The sequence below is a fragment of the Geotrypetes seraphini genome, chromosome 6 (genome assembly GCF_902459505.1).
Source record: "Geotrypetes seraphini chromosome 6, aGeoSer1.1, whole genome shotgun sequence".
Classification (NCBI taxonomy): Eukaryota; Metazoa; Chordata; class Amphibia; order Gymnophiona; family Dermophiidae; genus Geotrypetes; species Geotrypetes seraphini.
In genome coordinates, this window is record NC_047089.1 from 5,339,868 (window position 1) to 5,361,945 (window position 22,078).

The window sequence follows — 22,078 nt, forward strand, 5'->3', positions numbered from 1 at the left end:
TCTTATGACACATTTCTTTTTGAGTAATTCCTTGATACAAGGCATTGCAGTAGTCAATGTTGGAAATGGCAAAGGAGTTAATTAGAATATTGATGGTGAAGGGATCTAATAAAGAAAAAATAGAACGGATGAGTCTTAATTTGTAAAAGCATTTCTGAATGATATTGCTGATTTGGTGGTGAAAGTTGAGATCTTCATCAATAATAACTCCTAGCAGTTTGATTTTATTGACATGTTGGATAGTGCATGAGTCAATGCTGATCGGATGGTTCAGAGTGCTTTTTGGGGAAGTAGAGAAAAATACACTCTATGGATTTGGAGATGTTTAAAGAAAGCTTATTTTGCTGAAGCCAGGAGTTGATCAACTTGAGTTTATTATTGATTTCTTCTGTTTCAGCTAGTGTAGTAGAATTTAGGGGGTGAAGTAATTGAATATCGTCGGCATATGCGAAAATGGTAAAGCCTATGGATTGAGCCAGAGTAAGAAGAGGGCTCATAAATTTATTGAAGAGAAGGTTGGAGGGTCCTAATTGCTTGCCTTCCTCATTGGATGACTTAGAGTTCCTGCCTCTAGGATTCGCATGCTTTTCCTTTCTGTCTTCTTCTACAGGGATTGATTTTATGTTTAATGGCACAGGCTTGATCTGCAATTCTCTGTTGGGTTCTGAAGCTGACGTTTGGGTTCTAGTTGCTGCTGTCTAATCTAATCTAGTCTTCAGTTTATATACTGGGTCATCTCTTGTCAGAGCTGGACTCACTTTACAAGTGGTCAGAAGACCAGAATACACTTAAAGGTGAAAAGAGGTAAAAGAAAGGGATTAAGTAAGTCTATCATAGTAGTAGATCTTACGATGTTGTCAGTTAGTTGTCAGTTAGTAGACCCTGTAGGTAAACAATTTAAATATTGTGAGAATACCAAAGTTTTTAAGGTTTTACAAAACCATTGCAGTTGACCTATCGATCTAGTCATCCATTTTCCATTTCTCTGGGTTCCTTTAAGTGACAGAATGTATACCCTTTCACAGTGGCATTCTAGAAAAGAGCGATTGGACAAGGTTCATTTGAAGATAACATAAGAACATAAGTATTGCCTCTGCCGGGTCAGACCAGGGGTCCATCGTGCCCAGCAGCCCGCTCCCGCGGCGGCCCTCGAGGTCCTTGACCTGTAAGTTCCCACCACCTGAATTGTTTATGCCCTAAATCCTGAAGTACCCTGTATAGTACCCCCTCTATCTATACCCTGTAATCCCTTTCTCCTTCAAGTAAGTCATCCAGGCCCTTTTTTGAAACCCATTATTGTACTCTGTCCTATCACCTCTCCTGGAAGCGCATTCCAGGTGTCCACCACCCTCTGAGTAAAGAAGTACTTCCTAGCATTCGTCTTGAATCTGTCTCCTTTCAGTTTTTCTGAATGACCTCTTGTTTTTGATGTCGCCGCTAGCCTGAAGAATCTGTCCCTCTCCACCTTCTCTATACCTTTCATGATTTTATAGGTCTCTATTATATCCCCTCTAAGCCTCCGCTTTTCCAGGTTAAAGAGCCCCAGCTTCTCCAGCCTTTTGGTATATGCAAGGTTTTCCATGGCATGGCCATAATCATTTTTGTTGCTCTTCTTTGGACCCTCTCGAGCATCACCATATCCTTCTTAAGGTGCGGCGACCAGTATTGGACGCAGTACTCCAGATGCGGGCTCACCATTGCTCTATACAGCGGCAGGATAACTTCCTTCGTTCTGGTAGTGATACCTTTTTTGATAATACCCAACATTTTGTTCGCCTTTTTTGAGGCCGCTGCACATTGTGCCGCTGGCTTCATCGTTGTATCCACCAATACCCCCAAGTCTTTTTCAAGGTTGCCTTCCCCCAATACCCTCCCTCCCATCGTATAGCTGTACATCGGGTTCCCTTTTCCTATGTGCAAAACTTTACATTTATCTACACTGAAGCTCATCTGCCATCTTTTTGCCCACTCACCCAGCTTGTTCAGGTCACTTTGTAGATCTTTGCATTCCTCAACAGTTCTGATCCTACTGGAGAGTTTTGTGTCATCCCGGGCAGTGTTCCCTCTAAGCTGAGCAGGAGTCCTCCACCCACAGTCTCACCAATAGAGGGTGCTGTTTTACTGTCACATTTTTCAATTGTGAGGGACAGGCAAGTTCTGCAGGACTCCAGGGAACATACCTGTCCTTAGCGACTGAAAATATTCCACCCCCTAGTGGTAGCAATGCAGCTGGAGGACACCCTCTGCTTCCTGTCCGCCAGCCAATTTTTGACCCATCTGTGATGAGTAAAGGACTTGAAAACAACAATCAAAACCGTTCAATTGTACTCATGTAAAATGAGCTTTTATTTTTCACTGTATAAATCACCAACAAGGCTTACATTTTCTTGCTGTGAAAGAAGAATCTAAGCACCCTTTCCCGGATCTGTTTGGTCTTGATGCTGTAAACCACAGGATTTGCCAGTGGGGGAATGAGGAGATAGAGGTTTGCTAGAATGATGTGAACATGGGGTGGTACATTTTTCCCAAAACGGTGAGTTAGGAAAGAAAACACAGCAGGTGCATACGTGACCAAGATGGCAGAAATGTGAGCAGCACAGGTCCCTAATGCCTTTGTCCGAGCACTCTTTGAGGATAGGCTGAAGACAGCCCTTAGAATCATGAAATAAGACAGAACAATGAAAATGAGATCGAATCCAACTATTAAGACAATGACAGTCATGCCGTACATTCGGTTGATGGTTGTGTCACCACAGGCCAGTTTTAGCACAGACATATGCTCACAGTAGGTGTGAGGGATCACACGTTTACAATAGGACAATCTTTGTATAAGAACTGGACAGGGAATTACCAACACTATGCCTCGAATGGCAACTGCTAAACCTATCTTTGCAATGTTGTCATTGGTTAAAATGGAGGTGTATCTCAGCGGAATACAGATTGCAATGTAACGATCAAAAGCCATCGCCAACAAGATGGCCGACTCAATGATAGAAAAGGCATGGATGAAAAACATTTGGATCAGGCAGTTATCAAAACCAATCTCTCGGGATTTGAACCAAAATATACCAACCATTTTAGGAGATGTAGTAGAGGACAAAATCAAATCACTGAATGCTAACATTGCTAGAAAGAAGTACATGGGTTGATGGAGGCTGGCTTCTGTTTTTATAACGAAGAGAATGATGCAGTTGCCTATAACTGTTATACTGTACATCACACACAAAGGGAGAGCAAACCAGCCATGGAAAGCTTCCATCCCAGGAATGCCAATCAGGATGAGCAGTGGAGGTCGCAAGGTAGTAGTATTGGGTGTCCCATCAAGGGTTGATGATGTCCTGCTTTACGTGTAGGTTTGGTTTCTGAAGTGCTTGACCTGTATGCAAATGAGCAAAACATCTTAAGTTAGTAAATGAAATAAAAGGCAGTGATTGCATATAAATATATAATTTGATACAACTTGTTTTGCTTTATAGAATACTTGCGTATTTTGGATGATATAAACCAGAGTGCAAATACTTAAATGCCATCCATAGAACTGGTGCGTTGATGCTTAAATGCCAGAGATACGTGACTTATAGTATTCTATAAGGTTCACTACATTAGTGTGAGTCTGGCCCTTGTTCTGTCTTAGTTCTGCAGACTTGTGTGCCCCCCCCTCCCCCGCTTTCCATTATAGAGTAAGCTTCTACCAGGTATCCTCTGGGGCTTGGATTCTATAAACAGCACCGTGATTGTCAGTCACCCACCACAAATGGCGCTGGTCATGTGTCAATCACGCGACGGGGCCATTTATAGAATCACAGTTATGTCACAGATAGGCACTGGAATTAACAAATTACATCAGTAACGGGAAACAAAATAATCAGAATCGTTTCAATATATAAATACAAACAGTTTCAAAAAATTAATGAAAACTCAATTTTCTTATATAATAAATTTTATATTTTTATCTCAATAATTTCTATTTTAAATATATCTCATAAGCTAATATATATACTACTAAAATTTAGAAACATAGAAAAATTGACAGCAGAAAAGGGCCATAGCCATCAAGTCTGCCCACTCTAATGACCCACCCCCTCGACTTTACCCCCCTAGAGATCCCACATGCTTATCCCATTTACTTTTAAAATCTTGCACGCTGCTGGCCACAATCATCTGCAGTGGAAGTTTCATTCCAATGATCAACCACCCTTTCGGTGAAGAAATACTTCCTGGATGTTGCCATGAAATTTCCCGCCCCTGATTTTTAGCAGATGCCCTCTTGTGGCCGAGGGTCCTTTAAGAAAGAAGATATCATCTTCCACCTTGATACGGCCCATGATATATTTAAACGTCTCAATCATGTCTCCTCTCTCACATGTTCCTCGAGTGAGTAGAGCTGCAATTTATTCAGCCTTTCCTCATATGGGAGATCCCTGAGCCCCGAGACCATCTTGGTGGCCATTCGTTGAACCGACTTGACTCTCAGCACATCTTTTTGGTAATGTGGCCTCCAGAATTGTACACAATATTCCAGGTGAGGTCTCACCATGGATCATTTACAACGGCATGATGACTTCGGGCTTCGGGCTGAAAAAGCTTCTTTGGATACAACCATCATTTGTCTAGCCTTTGATGAAGCCTTCTCCACTTGATTGGCAGTTTTCAATGTCTTCACTAATATATCACTCCTAAATCACATTCTGCTTTAGTCTTAGCTAAGGTTTCCCCCATTTAGTGTGTAAGTTCTTCATGGGATTTCTGCTGCCAAGGATGCAGAGACCTTACATTTTTTAGCATTGAAGCTTAGCTGCCAAGTTGAGGACCAATGTTCCAACCTATTAATCCTAAACATAAGGCGCTGGAAATGTAGGTCAGGGTTTTCAAGGCGCCTACCGTGCCTAAAGGTGCTTCCATCATCAACCACACCTATTTTACCCTCAGGTACTGGTAGACGCCTTCATAGTTGCGGTTATGGCACATTTTGCGCAAGTGATATCTTTATTTTTTTTAATGACATTTTAATTGCTTTAAAATGACATGATCAATTATTGCATCGATTAAAGGCAATTAAAACCGGCATCATTAGGGCAGCTAACGATGCGTAACTAGTAGCAATGTTTAGAGAATTTGGGCCTAGGTGCCTAATTATAAATGTCCTGCTACAGAATTCTTCTCTTAATATATGTAAAGTCATTTTTTTAACAGGTTGTCGAGGCTGTGAAAGTCGATAAGGTAAGGTTAAGGGTAAGGACAACCAAAGCAGTTTACATATATTATACGTAGGTACCTTCTCTGTCCCTAGTGGATTTACAATCTAAGTGATCTGGAATAACAAATTGTGAAGTGAGACCAGTTTTGAAGAAAAATAAAACAGAATATCTGAAATCAAAGTTCTAATGGGCTTTTATAGTGTTGAATTAAAGCACCGAAAGGTACAGTGGGCAAGCTTTACAAAAGGGTTATGTTATATCCCTAAGGGGTTTCCAAACTCCAAGACCTTGATATGTCTGCCAATAAGGAATGCTTCACGAGCTGGAAAAATGAATGCAAATCCTCCAAATATATCCGCCAGGATTTCTGAAGCTCATACAGTATTTCAAGCTTCGTCTACCACTGGTCTGCTCCATTTTTCATGGCTACAGTTTCAGTGTCATCATATTATACAAATTTGATCATGTTTTTTATGCAAAGGTATATTGGCTCCCAAATCAGGCAAGGGTTTGGTTTAAATTTTATTGTATGCTTTATAAGATACAGGTAGAGGGGATGGAACTTGCATCCTTCTTTTTCTGTGTGATTTGCACAATCAAAGTGGTTTACATAGGTACTTAATTTTGTCGATAGAATAGAAGTTGCAAAGGATTTCAGTCTCCTGGGCTCCTTCGTAAACTAAGAGACAACTAGCATAAGAACATAAGACTTGCCGCTGCTCGGTCAGACCAGTGGTCCATCGTGCCCAGCAGTCCGCTCACGCGGCGGCCCCCAGGTCAAAGCAGAATAGCACTTGGTCGCTCTTCAATGAAGGCTCTCGACAAAGTAGTCAAAGGCAAGGAGGTAACACTCCAAACGGAGATCAGACTTGTCCACACATTCATTTTCTCAGTGGTCAGTTACGGATGCAAAAGCTGGACACTACAGAAAGAAATGACTCATTTGAGCTTTGGTGATAGAGAAGGATGTTATGCATACTGTGGACCGCCAGAAGAACTAACTTTAGTTTGTAAATGAAATATATATGTTATTTTCCTTTTGCCTTTTATTTTTAACCCAAACCTGTTCATTTCTGGCTGTACAGAAGGGCTGGCTATGAACTTAATGCATTTACTTACTGGCATGGATGGACATTCGTCCATAGACACATGCAGTGCACCTCATAAATGTAAGGCTAAAACCCCCCGCCTGGATTGGTGTAATTGCTGTGTAAGTCAATTCTGGAAGAGATCAAACCGGCTATGTCCCTCAAACCTCAAATGATAAAGTTACGACTATCTTATTTTGGTCATACTGCCAGAAGAGAGAGAGAGAGATCATGGAGAAGGACATCATTTTTGGGAAGATCGAAGGAACCAGGCAAAGAGTGTGACCTGCAATCAGATGGTTGGACATGTTGAAAACAACCTTACCGGACTAACACAAAAAACAATTTCTTTCTAGATCTGTCATTCAAGTTTCAAGTTTCAAGTTTATTAAGTCTTGATGAATCGCCTATATAATTTGCTAGGCGATGTACAATAAAAATAACATGTATTAATAAATGAAACAAGTACAATGTTAAAAATGACATAAAAACATGAATCGATGGCACCTAACTAACTTATTTTTGTTCCTGGGGCTATGAAATGGTTAGTGACCTTCCCAGGGTCACAAAGAGCTGCAGTGGGAACTGAACTCACAACCACTAGGCCTCTCCTGCCCTGATTTGATTTGGCCAGAGTTAGAGCCCTTTTCTTAAAGGACAAAGGAGATTGAAATCGTTGCAGGGTTACGAACATAAGAACATAAGAAGTTGCCTCTGCTGGGACAGACCCGAGGTCCATCGTGTGCCCAGCAGTCCGCACCCGCGGCGGCCCATCAGGCCCATGACCTGTAATGTGATCCTTCTCTAATCCCTTTTATCCTTCTATCCATACTCTATCTAAAACCTATCTCTACCTCTATCTGTATCCTTCAATCCCCCTATCGTTCAGGAATTTATCCAATCCTTCCTTGCTGACCTATTGGGTGGCTAGGTTGGATAATGAGGTTTCCACATTGCTGCTTTGTGCAAGTGACCAATGTGATTTTCAGAGCAGAATTAAGACATATTTATTTGGAAAATAACGTGTGTAATTAAATAAGTGATACGAGTTATATCAGTGTAATTCCTGGAAATGTCGAGATTTTATATTTTGTAATCCATCTACAACTGTGAGGTAATGGTGGAATAGAAATCAATAAATATAATGTACAATACACCTTTGGTATCCATTCTATACTGTATAAAATTAAAAGAAATAAAACAAAAGGAATAGCGGTAATACCTTTCTTATTGTTCTATAATCACAGTGATTACTGTGATTATAGAACATATTGGTTTAAATTAACATCACAGTATAATAATTATATCTCTCCATATAAAAGATACCTTTCTTATTGGACTAACTTCGGGCTCCTTTTATTAAATGGCGCTAGAGGTTTTTAGCATGGGCTGGCGAGGTACATACTCTGATGCTCATAGGAATTCTGTGTGTCAGAGCATTTACCTCACCAGCCCATGACCTTTGGTAAAACCCAGCGTTAGTGTATTGTTTGATTAGCTTTTGAAGGTGACTCTTCTTCAGATCAGAAATAGGCAAATGTTGACAACTGTCAGTATATGGAAGTGAAGTGTCAAAGCATTTCAGTGATAAGTCTCACAGGAGGAAGGGGGTTGAGTTGAGGTGTAAGACAAAAGGGAGAGGGTGGGAGAGAGACAGAAAGACATGGGGCAGGTGAGAAGAGACAAAGTCATGGCCTTGAACTGGAGGGTTTTAAATATTCCAGTAGCTAAGTTTATGCCTCCTCAGGAACTCTTTAAGAACTTCATGACTTCGCGCCTTAATAAAAAGACCCCATTATTTGCAAAAATGGAACGACACCTAAGATGAATTGCATAAAACAAAGAAGGTAGCCTTGCATATCCCTTGGATACGTATTAGCCAGAGAGGTCAGGAGAACTGCAGAGAGCAAATCAGCCAGTCAGATTCATCCTTCACCGTCTACTGGGTTACTGTGTATATCTCATACCTTGTGTGGAAATATTATTCATTCAAACCATATAGCAGAGAATTTCTGGAAGTGGTAAAGTTTTGCAATTAAAAGTTAAATTTGTGTGCAATCTTTGCTATGAAATTATATCAGAAGAAAGACCCTTGAGAGGTTCAAATGTGCTGACAAGAATACAAAGATATTGAACAACTCATTCACTGGAAGGTTTAAATCATCACAAAACCAGAGACCTTTTTAAATGATGAAGCTACATTAATAATAATAATAACTTTATTCTTGTATACCGCCATACCCAGTGAGTTCTAGGCGGTTCACATTAGTTAAACATGGATTACATGCGGTTAAGAATTAGTTGAACAGATTTACATTAATTAAACATAGTTATATGCAGTTAAGTAATAATTGAACAGAATTGCATAGAGTTAGGTGTTAAAATGAGCAGGGATGCAGGCAGCGGAGAAGATGAAATTGGGGAGTAGGATAAGGTGGGTCGGGGGGATTCTTTGGGGAAGAGGGCCTTTATTGATTTAAAAATGAGCCTCAAAGTCGAGCAATAGTGTAATAGTTACAAGTATGTTGACTATCAGGCTTCCTGTACAAGGAACAGGGAAACAAGTTGTGAATGTTGACTCCAGCTTCAAATAATGCCAGGCTTGGTCAAGTTGGAAAATGTTACAACATGGGACCTACACATCTGTTGCTTGAACTCCGGAGCTATGACAACTGAACAATGTCACATAATTCCATAACACAAACAAGGAAAATACCATGAAGGAATACCTGATTCCTTGACTTGCCAGGATGTCTTGGGTAGACATGCTCAGCCTGTAATCTTGTTTTCCAAAATATATCAAAATACCACTGAATATAACAAACTAAGTTCTCCTTATTGTATTTGGGGTTCTGCTCTTTTTTAAGTTTTAAAGATGGTTTAGAGCATGATAGAAACCCACAACACAGCTTCCCTGTAAGATCAGTCTCGTGTCAGCGCTTATAATGCTTCTTCCCCAAATCCCTACAGTTTCAGTGTCAACAGGGAGTCTGTCCTCTGCTTTACCTTATAGGTTTCAGGCTGCATTATCATCCTGGTGATACTTTATTAATTCCATTCCTTTATTTTTCTATACTGTTCTCTCAAGGAAGCTCAGAATGGTATACGTGAATTTTATTCAAGTACAGTGGTGCCTCGCATAACGAACGCCTCGCACAACGAACGCTGCACACAACGAACTTCATGTCTTGATTCACACAACGAACTTCGTTTCACACAACGAACTTCACACAACGAACTTCGTTTCACACAACGAACTTCGTTTCACACAACGAACTTCGTTTCACACAACGAAGTCGCCCGAGCTGCCGATGTATTGCATCCTTCCGCGCAGGCACTGCACTTAACTGCCCTCTCTCACTGTATACAGTCGTCCTTTTAAGATAAACTCAATATTTTTTATATATCATGGCTTCTAAAAAAAGCAGGAAGGTGATTTCTGTTGAAATGAAACGGGAAATAATTAGAAGGAGTGAATGTGGGGTAAAACAGTGTGACCTCGTCAAAGAGTTTGGCCTCAGCAAGACCACCATTTTCACCATTTTGACAAATTTATCTTTTTTTATGTCATCTTAGCATATTTTATGCTGCAGAACGAATTATTTTTTTTAACATGTATTGTTATGGGAAAACGCGTTTCACATAACGAACTTTTCGCATAACAAACTTGCTCCTGGAACGAATTAAGTTCGTTGTGTGAGGCACCACTGGTACTCAAGTATTTTCCCTGTCTGACCAGGTGGGCTTACAATCTATCTAATGCACCTGGGGCAATGAAGGGATTAGGTGACTTGCCCAGGGTCACAAGGAACAGTGGGGGTTTGAACCCACAACCTCAGGGTGCTGAGGCTGTAGCTTTAACCACTGCACCACACACTTCCATCTTCAGGATGCCTTTTCCCTATGGCATTCAGGCTCCGTATACGTAGGCTGCGTTGTCCTCTTGATAGATTTCACATATTACTAACAGCTGTTTAAACATTGAGCTTTAGATCTTCTCTTTGAAATATGCTTCCTGTTACTCTATCATGTAAATAAAGGCAATATTAGAAGGTGTCACCCTTTCATTAGATTAATTTAGTGCGTTACTTGACTCCGGAGAATTGGCCAAGCAATGCAAATGTTACAGTTACAAATGTTTTGCTCTTCAGCTTTTGTTTCTCCAAGACTGCAGGTGGCTCTAGAACAGTGGTCTCAAACCCGCGGCCCGGGGGCCACATGCGGCCCGCCAGGTACTGTTTTGAGGCCCTGGGTATGTTTATCATAATCACAAAAGTAAAATAAAAGTTTCTTGATCATATGTCTCTCTAGCTATAAATTATAATACCTATTAAGACTTAGCCAAAAGGAAAGATTTATAAACTATAAAGAGTTTTACCTCATGCAAAATTGTCATTTCTGTAATAAGACATTAACTATTTTTTTCTGAGGCCCTCCAAGTACCTACAAATCCCAAATGTGGCCCTGCAAAGGGTTTGAGTTTGAGACCACTGCTCTAGAAGAACATAAGAATAGCCATACTGGGACAGACCAAAGGTTCATCAAGCCCAGTAGCCTGTTCTCACGGTGGCCAATCCAGGTGACTAGTACCTGGCAGAAACCCAAAGAGTAGCAACATTCCAGAGCTGAGATTGTGATGTCATAATGCCTCATTCCACCAATGCCTAAGAGCCAACTTCAGCAGTGATGTCACAATGGCTTGATTAGATGATAACTTCAGCATTTGGAACCTAGGACAATACCAGATGGACTTTAGTCTATGGCCCAGTCCCGCAGCATCCATACAAGCCTCTGTACTGCAATATTTAGCTTATTCCTTCCTTATAAATTAAAGTTCTGGCTGCTGAACTAGAGAAAGCGATGTTCAGCTGGCAGAGCTTTGTTTATAAATTTTTATCAACACAACTAATATACTACTTTATCCTAAAGCAAAATAAATAAATAGAAAATGTTTTTCTACCTTTGTTGTCTGGTTTCTGCTTCCTCGTCTTCTCATTCAATTCCTTTCATCCACTGTCTATCTTCTCTTTGCATCTTACATTTGCTCTGTTACTGTGCCTCTCCCTTCACCCCTCCCCCCCTAATTGGTCTGGCACCCATCTTCTTCCCTTCGCTCACCACATCTCTGTCTTCTTCCCTTCCAGCGTCTTCTCCCCACTCTCTCTTCTCTATTCCCTTCAGTGTCTTCTCCCCACTGCCATCCCCATTTCCCTTCAGCGTTTTCTCCCCATTCTCTCTTCCCCATTTCCCTTCAGCGTCTTCTCCCAATCACTCTTCCCCATTTCCCTTCAACGTCTTCTCCCCACTCTGTCTTCCCCATTTCCTTTCAGCGTCTTCTCCCCACTCTGTCTTCCCCATGTCCTTTCAGCATCAAAGGTCCATCAAGCCCAGTATTCTGAATGCTGATTTTTTCGGTGCTGAATTTTGATTGTCATTTACTGAAACGAGCTTATAATGCATGCATAAAAGTGAGCATCCCATTTATAGAATAGCCATCATAGGTTTCCCCAGTATCCTGTTTCCACCCAGTGGCCAACCTGAGTCCCAAGTACTTGGCAAGATTCTAAAGAGTAAAACAGATTTTTTTTTTTTTTTGCTGCGTATCCTAGGAATAAGCAGTGGATTTTCCCAAGAAAGCATGGCACAAGAGAGAGGAAGGGATTGTAGATATTTGCAGTTGTTATAAATGGGTCCATATTGTCTTTATCTGCTGTCATTTTCTGTTGTCCCAATGTTCAAAACAAATTAATCAGAAAAGAGAAGCTTCTGCCTGGCGAACTCGGATAATGTCACTGAAGATTTGGGCAGACTACCTGGGCAGAGCTGGGGATTATCTGGTTAGTGCTGATTTTCAGTTTGTTGATTAGGTAACTAGCTGCACAAAGTTAGGACAGTAAAAAGCTTGTTGTAACTTTATCCGATGCCCAGATTAGGTCTAGCATTGAAAATGTCAGTCTAATTTAGTCATGTTGACTGCCATGGGCTGAATATCTAAACCTAGTCTCTGTTTCATTTTCATTACAGACCATCATGAATCCAAAAGTAGCAGTTTACAACCCTTGAGAACCAACTTCTGCAGCCTTTGGAAGACACACAAGACCATATGGCCTCTAGAGGGAGCAGAAAACACCAACCCAGTGAAATGAATCAATCAAGTGTAAGCAAACCATTGAGGATTTGGGCAAGGTGTGATTCAGAAGGGATTTTAGCCCATGGCTTCATAAAGTCCTGGTGCTTTAGTTACCCTGGCATATGACTTATATGAAGAATATTTAGCATCACCTTTTCATCATAGGAAGAGGGCTCTCAGTTTCTTTTCCATGGGATTTGGTGAGTTCCTTTCGACTACTTGACATGTCTGTTGCTAAGATGTAAACGTTTGCACTGATGTATAACCTGTCTGGCCGCTCAATGATTTTCAGCTCCGTAGTTCTAGCAGCCTCATTTTTCCATTTCATAAATTACTGCTTTTAGACTGGGCACAATGCGTGAGATTTGAAGTCATTATTCCTCTTGTTTATAGCATCAGGAAATCTAGTGGCACTTTCCTATTGATAACACCAACAGCAGAGCTGCAAAAAATCCCCAGTTTCAAATAATCATATCTGCAGTTTGAAACTATCAATAAACTGTGAACTATTCACTGTACATTCTGGCTGTAGGTTTATTTATAAGCTTTCCTATTGATGCCATGAGCAAGGAAGCATGATTGAAACTTTGTCAGTTAAATTTTCTCCCTGTAGAGACTGAAGGCATTAAAACAATGAATCTTGTTAACGAGTGCAAGCAGTACATTGAGAAACAACAATCCAAAAAAGATAGACAGGGCAACTGTCAAAGTGATCTCCATAGATGCAAAGAAGTTTACCTATATAAAACTAACTGATTTTCCGAAGGATTTGATTATTTGTGCTTATCTGTTTTATTTATTGTAAAATTTTATGTATGTACATAAGAACATAAGAATTGCTGCTGCTGGGTCAGACCGGTGGTCCATCACACCCAGCAGTCCGCTCACGCTGGTGGCCCCCAGGTCAAAGACCAGTGCCCTAACTGAGACTAGCCCTACCTGCGTCCGTTCTGGTTCAGCAGGAACTTGTCTAACTTTGTCTTGAATCCCTGGAGGGTGTTTTCCCCTATAACAGCCTCCGGAAGAGCGTTCTAGATTTTTACCACTCTCTGGGTGAAGAAGAACTTCCTTACGTTTGTACGGAATCTAACCCCTTTCAACTTTAGAGAGTGCCCTCTTATTCTCTCTACCTTGGAGAGGGTGAACAACCTGTCTTTATCTACTAAGTCTATTCCCTTCATTATCTTGAATGTTTCGATCATGTCCCCTCTCAGTCTCCTCTTTTCAAGGGAGAAGAGGCCCAATTTCTCTAATCTTTCACTGTACGGCAACTCCTCCAGTACCTTAACCACTTTAGTCACTCTTCTCTGGACCCTTTCGAGTAGTACTATGCCATTCATGTATGGCGACCAGTGCTGGACGCAGTATTCCAGGTGGGAGCATACCATGGCCCGGTACAGCGGCATGATAACCTTCTCCGATCTGTTCATGATCCCCTTCTTAATCATTCCTAGCATTCTGTTCACCCTTTCCACCGCCACCCATGCATTGCGCAGGCGGCTTCATTGACTTGTCGACCAGTACTCCCAAGTCTCTTTCCTGGGGGAGTCTTGTATTCGTGTATGAGATTTTTGATACCGACGTGCATTACCTTACACTTATCCACTTTGAACCTCATTTGCCATGTCGCTGCCCATTTCTCGAGCGTGGTTATGTCACGTTGTAGATCTTCACAATCCCCCTGCGTCTTCACTACTCTGAATAACTTTGTATCGTCTGCAAATTTAATCACCTCACTTGTCGTGCCCATTTCCAGGTCATTTATGAATATATTGAAGAGCACGGGTCCAAGCACCGAGCCCTGCGGCACCATTGGTGATGTTCTTCCAGTCCGAGTATTGTCCATTTACCCCCACTCTCTGTTTCCTATCCGCCAACCAGTTTTTAATCCACGTGAGTATTTCACCCTCTATTCCATGGCTCTCTATTTTCCGAAGTAGTCGTTCATGTGGAACCTTGTCGAACGCCTTCTGAAAACCCAGATATACAATGTTGACCAAGTCACCCTTGTCTAAAGAACATAAGAAGTGCCTCCACTGGGTCAGACCAGGGGTCCATCGCGCCCAGCAGTCCGCTCCCGCGGCGGCCCATCAGGTCCATGACCTGTAAGTGATCCTTTGTCTAAAACCTTTCAATCCCCATTTTTCTTCTACCTATCCCTTCCATAATCCTATCTCTACCTCTATTTATATCCCTCAATCCCCGTATCTTTCAGGAACTTGTCCAATCCCTTTTTGAATTCCCTTAGTGTACTCTGTCCTATCACATCCTCCGGAAGCGCATTCCAGGTGTCTACCACCCTCTGAGTGAAGAAAATTTTCCTAGCATTGGTTCTAAACCTGTCCCCTTTCAGTTTCTCCGAGTGCCCCCTTGTTCTTGTAGTTCCCAATAGGCTGAAGAATCTGTCCCTTTCCACCTTCTCTATGCTCTTCATGATCTTGTAAGTCTCTATCATGTCTCCTCTGAGTCTTCGCTTCTCCAGGGTGAAGAGCCCCAGCCTTTCCAGCCTGTCTGCGTATGAAAGGCTTTCCATACCTTTTATCATTCTTGTCGCTCTTCTCTGAACCCTCTCAAGTATCTCCATGTCCTTCTTTAGGTACGGCGACCAATATCAGACACAGTATTCCAGATGCGGTTGCACCATCGCGCGATACAGCAGCATGATGACTTCCTTCGTTCTGGTTGTAATACCCTTCTTAATAATAGCCAACATTCTGTTTGCTTTCTTTGAGGCTGCTGCGCATTGTGCCGTCGACTTCATTGTTGTGTCCACCAGCACACCCAAGTCTTTTTCAAGGTTACTTCCCTCTAGCACTATTCCCCCCCCCCCCATTTGGTAGCTGAACATCGGGTTCTTTCTCCCTATATGCATGACCTTGCATTTCCCTACATTGAAGTTCATCTGCCATTTAATTGCCCACTCCTCCAGTTTGTTCAGGTCCTTTTGTAGGTCCTCACATTCTTCCACAGTTCTAACCCTGCTACAGAGTTTAGTGTCATCCGCAAATTTTATAACTTCACACTTTGTCCCTGTTTCTAGGTCATTTATAAATACATTGAACAGCAGCAGTCCAAGTACCGACCCCTGCGGAACTCCGCTCGTGACCCTCCTCCAATCCGAGTAGTGGCCCTTCACTCCAACCCTCTGCTTCCTGCCTGCCAACCAGTGTTTAACCCATCTGTCTATCTGGCTGTTTACTCCCTCAAAGAAGTGCAGCAAGTTCGTCAAGCAAGATAGTCCTTTGCTGAAGCCATGCTGACTGGTCCTCATCAGATTGTGTTCGTCAAGGTGATCAATGATGCGGTCTTTTATCAGCGCCTTTTACATCTTTCCCAGTACCGAGGTCAGACTCACCGGTCTGTAGTTTCCCAGATCTCCCCATGAACCTTTTTTTGAAGATCGGCATAACATTCACCACCTTCCAGTCTTCTGGAATCTTTCCTGATTTGATCGACAGATTGGCTATTAGTTGAAGCAAACCATTTTGGCTAAAATAAATAATAAAAATAACTGAAACTTTCTCGCCCTGTTTATGGGGACAAAAACGAGCAAAGTTCCACAGTGCCTGCACTTTGACCTGTTTTGGGGAGGAGTTCCTGAGGACAGTATTTAGGTGTGCAGCGGCCGCCATAAGAGCCAACAGGAAGTTAGGAATTATTAGGAAAGGGATGGTAAATAAGACTGAAGATATTATAATGCATCTGTACCACTTCATGGTGCAAATTCAGCTTGAGTATTGTGTTCAATTCTGGTTCAAATAAGAGTGACCAAAATGATAAAGGGGGTGGAATTTCTCTCGTATGAGGAAAGACTAAACAGGTTAGGGCTCCTCAGCTTGAAAAAGAGGCGGCTGAGGGGAGATAGGATTGAGTGTGTAGAATGGGTGAAAGTGAATTGATTTTTTTTAGTTTCAAAAATTACACAGACTAGGGGACACTCAATGAAATTACATAGAAATATCTTTAAAACAAATAGGAAGAAATATTTTTTTCACTCAAATTACTTGCCTTGGGATCGGTAACATGGTATGTTGCTACTATTTGGGTTTCTGTCCCTACACTTCTTGGGAATTCTGCTCATTGGATGTCTCCTATCTGTACCATTTTCTACTGCTAATTCCAGGCTCCTTCCCTTCTCTCTCGCTGCACCTTATGCCTGGAACAGGCTGCCTGAGTCCGTGTGTCAAGCTCCCTCTCTGGTAATATTCAAATCTAGGCTAAAAGTCCACTTTTTCGAGATCGCTTTAAATTCTCACTCATGCCTGTTTTATCATTCCCTTTCTGAGAAATTCCCTAACCCCCCTACTTGTTCTTTTGGCTGCTTGATTAATTGTAAAGATCTACTGAGCAGGGACACATGGTGTCCCTCAAGGGTCTATTCTTTCCCCTTCATTATTTAATATTTTCCTTGCCCCTCTGCTTACTTTATGCCAATCAGTGGGTTTCCAGGTCTTTGCCTACGCTGACGACATCCAGCTTCTACACCCATTAGACGCTAACAAAACATCTGATATCATAGCGATCAACGAAAAACTCGATCAAATCTATCATTGGCTAGACTTAAATAGATTAGCACTCAATATAAAAAAAACTAATGTGATGCTTTTTCCCTGGAAAGACAACTCCTCCCTTACTGCTCCCATTTCTATAAAAAATGTTCCCCTACAATTAGTTAGTAATACCAAAATTTTAGGGGTGATCTTCGATCACAAACTGAATTTTTCATGATCACATTAGTAACATTATTAAAACAACCTTTTACAGATTAAGACAAATTCGATCAATCTCAAAATTTTTATGTTCTAAATCACTTAATATTCTAATTCATTCATTGGTGATCTCCAGGATTGCCTATTGTAATGCCCTTTTTAAAGGAATCTCTTTAAATGAAATAAAACGATTACAGATCATTCAAAACACTTCCATTAAACTTATAACCAAAACTAAGAAATTTGATCACGTAACACCCCTTTTAAAAGACGCGCACTGGCTCCCAGTCTCCCACCGGATAACATATAAGCCAGGGGTGCCCACACTTTTTGGGCTTGCGAGCTACTTTTAAAATGACCAAGTCAAAATGATCTACCAACAATAAAAATGCTAAACATATATATATTTATTTATATATATATATACACACCGAGTGTACTTTGTATTTATGTTCAAATATTTTTTTATTATACAGCCCCCCTCCCCCGAAGGCCTGACCCCCCCTGAAGGTCTGCACATTCCCCCTCAAAGGTTGACTCCCCCCTTGAAGGCCTGCACTACCCCTTGAAGGACTGCACCCCCCCCCCCCCCCCCGAAGGCCTACCCTCCCCACATCCATTTACCTAATTCCAGCAGGGAGCAGTCTGCAGAGAGGATCGCTGGTACTTTAGCGATCCTTGCAGGCTGCCATAGGCCTCAGGAGCTGTCTTCCCTCTGCCCCAAGCCTGTCTCTGACTTAGAGGAGGGGCAGGACCACGGCAGAGGGAAGACAGCTCCTGAGGCCTATGGCAACCTGTAAGAATTGCTAAAGTACCACCTGCCACCGGCCGTCTCCCATTCGTCCCCTTTGGAGATCCCCACAGGAATAAGGAAGTTAAATTAATAGAATACTTAGGCACAGAAAAACAAAGAAATACTTCCAAGAACTGCCCCATAAGAACTGCCTGTCACAATGCTCATTAGTGGAACTGAATAAAAGACAAGTACAATGGATTTAGAAGGGGGACGATCCGCCCGAGTGCATGGCTTGGAGGGGTGCACAGCCGGCCAGGTCCGGGTCATCCTGCCTTTCTTTTCCCCCGGTCCGCGCTCGGGACTCGCGCCTGCCTGGTCCCGCGCCGACGCTCGAATGGTGCCGTCAACTCCCGCGAGTCTCGCGATAACCAACAGCACCATTTGGGCGGCGGGTGCGAGCCCCGTGCGCAGACCGGTGGAAAGGAAGGGCAGGAGGACCCGGACGGCGGTGCATCCCTCCAAGCCGTGCACCCGGGGCGGGGGCGGACCGCCCCACCTCGGTACGCCACTGATTGGGAGGCCGATTTTGGGGTTTTTAAAATTGTATATCGGGCAGCATTAGGCCTCGCTCTTACCTCAATCATTACAGGCGCTTCTATTTCTTGTGATGCGCTGAGCTTCGTCCCCCACCGACCTTCACCCCGCCCTTCCAGCACTCTGATTGGCCAGCGTTCTTGAAGAGGCGGGCCAGTCAGGAGGGGAAAAAAAGAGAAGGGAAGAAGGGAACCTGCTGTGCGATCAACTGGGGTCGCCTGAGCGAACGACCTGTCGATCGCAATCGACGAGTTGGGCACCCCTGATATAAGCTGTGCATACTCACCTTCAAAACCCTTCTTAATAAAACCCCAGCGTTTATTTACAAATTATTGATACCATATTCTCCAATGAACAGAATTTATTAACTATTCCATCCCTTAAGGTCATCAATACAAGACGACAATTTATTTTTTCCGTTACGGCACCTCAGTTATGGAACGCCCTTCCAATTTATTTAAGGGAAGAGAAGAATCTTGAGAAATTCAAAAGTAACTTAAAAACGTTTCTCTTCAAAGACGCTTTTGATAATTAACAAAACTTATTGCAGCTCAGAATATTTTATTGTACTACATTACACTGTTTTTTGTTATTCATTTTGTATTTTTCCTTTTTTGTTCTACTTTCCTATAATGATTTGTATTTCATCTCCCTCCTTTCCTTGTGTTTTTAAGTTTGTAATCGTAATTTTTTTAATATTGTAAGTTAATATGTATTGTTCTGTTTTGTTTTATTTCCCAGAAATTGTAATTTTAATTTGTTCATCGCTTTGAAATACGATTAAGTGATTAATCAAAACAATTATTAAACTTGAAACTGTCTCTCGAATGTTTAATGTACATACATCTAGTAGCCCTATATAGAAATGATAAGGAGGAGGAGGAGGAGGAGGTACCTGTGATCTGGATTGGCTACTGTTGGAAATAGTTTACTGCTAATCAGTATCAACCGTAGAAGGCTGGCTGTGTTGTGGGGGTTGCATTATAGACCAGTCACTATTTTGAAAAGCTGCTTGGTTGAATTTGTAGGCTGTCCAATGCATTGAGGAAATACTGGAGCCATATTTAGTCTGCAGCAGTCGGCATTAAGGACTTAACTCTGTAGGAATGGATTATGCCACCAACTCATGTTTCATGACATTGTACAGGAGTGGGTTGCCATTGTCTGCTCCCGTGCAGTGTGTGGCTCCCCCATGTCCCTCCTACTCAACATAGGGCCCCTCAGCTTTCAGCACCTGTATTTCCAGGCGGTCTCCCAAGTACTAGCCAGGCCCGACCCTGCTTAGCTTCTGATAGTGAGAGTGGGCCTACTTGGGGCAGCCAGGCCGTAGATGGAATTCTGTATATTGTGCCTCAAAAACCCTGTGCAGAAAAAATGCCTAAGTGCTATTGTATGCTCGGTTTATAGAACAATTCATACACCCTGTCGAACTTTGTTTGCATCAAGGAAACATGGTGAAAAACATGATGCCTATTCTACAGCTAAGCGTGTAGCTTTGAGGGACGTCCCTGATCGACCAATGACACTCTTATTTCCGTGCCCCCTTTTTGGCGCAGTGCGTAAATTTTAGGCGCAGATCCCATGCCTAAATTTACGCATGCAAATTTAAATTTAAACCAATTAACGCTAATAATTGCTTGTTAAGGAGCCAATTATCTGCGCTTATTGGCTCATTATTCAATTAACTGGCAAGTGCAAATTGGATGTGCATCCAAAATGACCTTCATCGTATGTCTAAGGTTTAAGGTCAAACTCGTGCCCTCCCTATTCTTCAGTCGTGCGTGAAGTCTGGGTCAAAGGAAGGTCAAGTTGAAGAAAATGCACATTTTTACCTAGTTCTAATAAGGTCTAACAGACAAAGCCTCTGGGCATGAGTGGGGCGATGCATTGATTTATGTTTTTTGCGCTGATATAGGCACGAAAATTGAAACACAAAAATGTATGCTTGCTCTGAAGAATGTGTAAATTTATGAACCTACTTATTTTTAAATTGCAAACATCATAACTCCACCCAAACTACCCCCTCCCCCACCAGGAATACCCACGTTCACACTGCATAATACAGATGCACATCTTTTTGAAGCAAGTATACATTTTTGGTTGAATTTGTCTGCATAGAGGTTGGTTCTACACGCCTGTGTCATAAAGGCACAGAGTCACATATATTGCATCTTTTCCCAGCGTTCTCTTAGGCTTCCGTGGCTGGCATCATGATTGTAGCAGGTTTCCAGCTCTTGCTGCGTCTGTGTAGAAAGAACCGACGTTTTAGCCATCATACTTTGACTTTATATATAGTGGGAGCACGGACCTGTTTGAGAACCCACTATATATATAAAGACACACTGCAGAAAGTCTCAGCATGATGGCTAAAACGTCGGTTCTTTCTACACAGACACGGAAAGACCCAGAAACCTGCTACAATCATCTTTTTCCGATGTTGGCCTAGGTTTATTGTTGTAAAATTAGCCCCAAACTGTATATATTTTGACCCATTAATCGTACATTTGCTTTTTACTGTTTATAGGAACTGAATAATTGTCTGACAGCAGATAGGATGCCAGCAGAGAACCTCAGCCCACCCTCTGTTAATAGCTCCAACTTTAATCCTTCAGTATTCATCTTGATTGGCATTCCGGGGCTGCAAGAAATACATGTATGGATTTCTATACCGCTGTGCTCAATGTACATCTTAACTCTTGCAGGAAATTGTACTATTCTTTTTGTTATAACAAGAGAGGAGAATTTGCACAAACCCATGTACCTTTTTCTTTCAATGCTATCAATCATTGACCTGATTGCATCAACATCGACTATGCCAAAGATACTGTGTCTCTTCTGGTTTAATTCCCAAGAAATCAATTTTGATGCCTGCCTGGTTCAGATGTTTTTTATTCATTCTTTCTCGATCATGGAGTCAACAGTTTTGTTGGCCATGGCTTTCGATCGATACGTTGCCATTTGTAATCCTCTTAGATACAAGACTTTGCTAACCAACCCTAGAATAGCAAAGATTGGTGTGATAGCTATAATCAGAGGAACCGTGTTAATGACACCATGTCCTTTTCTCATAAAGAAGCTCTCTTTCTGCAGAACCAATGTGATTTCGCACACCTATTGTGAGCATATGGCCATAGTTAAGATAGCATGCACCGACACGACAGTCAATCGAGTGTATGGGCTATTTGTCGCTCTTGTGGTGATTGGATTGGACGTGTTTTTTATTGTCTTGTCTTACATTATGATTGTCAGAGCTGTCTTAAGGCTTTCTTCCAATGAAGCGCGTGTCAAAGCCTTTGGCACCTGTGGTTCCCACATTTGCGTTATCCTTGTTTCGTATGTGCCTGCTCTTTTCTCCTTTTTCACTCACAGGTTTGGTCACAATATTGCCCCTCAGGTTCACATCATTATGGCTAACGTCTACCTTTTTATTCCACCCATGGTTAATCCCATTGTTTATGGGGTAAGAACAAAGGAGATTCGTCACAGGGTGCTCAGGATCATCCATCAGAAACAATGAAATTGGAGTTGGATTTATGAAACGGCAGCAACAAGGGTTCATTGAAAACCAGTTGGATTATGGAGTGAAGGAACAGTTTTTCATACAGTCAACCCTACTACTGGTA

The 22,078-nt window shown here is 42.0% G+C and overlaps 2 protein-coding genes across 4 annotated transcripts; one reads left to right on the plus strand and one right to left on the minus strand.

The window, feature by feature from the left end:
• Positions 1-2,377: 2,377 nt before the first annotated feature.
• On the minus strand, positions 2,378-3,325 carry LOC117363137 (olfactory receptor 52K1-like). Its single transcript, XM_033950466.1, has one exon. It carries the CDS (start codon positions 3,257-3,259, stop codon positions 2,378-2,380), a length of 882 nt encoding a protein of 293 aa, XP_033806357.1. The 5' UTR covers positions 3,260-3,325.
• A 9,315-nt stretch (positions 3,326-12,640) lies between these two features.
• LOC117363138 (putative olfactory receptor 52P1) lies at positions 12,641-21,972 on the plus strand. 3 transcript variants are annotated; one of them, XM_033950467.1, is made up of 2 exons: positions 12,641-12,657; positions 21,048-21,972. In XM_033950467.1, the coding sequence occupies exons 1-2, from the start codon at positions 12,641-12,643 to the stop codon at positions 21,970-21,972; spliced, it is 942 nt and encodes a 313-aa protein (XP_033806358.1). The 3 variants fall into 3 exon arrangements, with proteins under 3 accessions (XP_033806358.1, XP_033806360.1, XP_033806359.1); XM_033950469.1 differs by lacking the exon at positions 12,641-12,657 and adding an exon at positions 12,674-12,684; XM_033950468.1 differs by lacking the exon at positions 12,641-12,657 and adding an exon at positions 13,050-13,066.
• The last annotated feature ends 106 nt before the right edge of the window (positions 21,973-22,078 follow it).

What these genes read in the sequence shown, in the direction of transcription:
- LOC117363137 (XM_033950466.1), bottom strand. Translation starts at nt 3,259, where the DNA reads ATGGAAGCTTTCCATGGCTGGTTTGCTCTCCCTTTGTGTGTGATGTAC.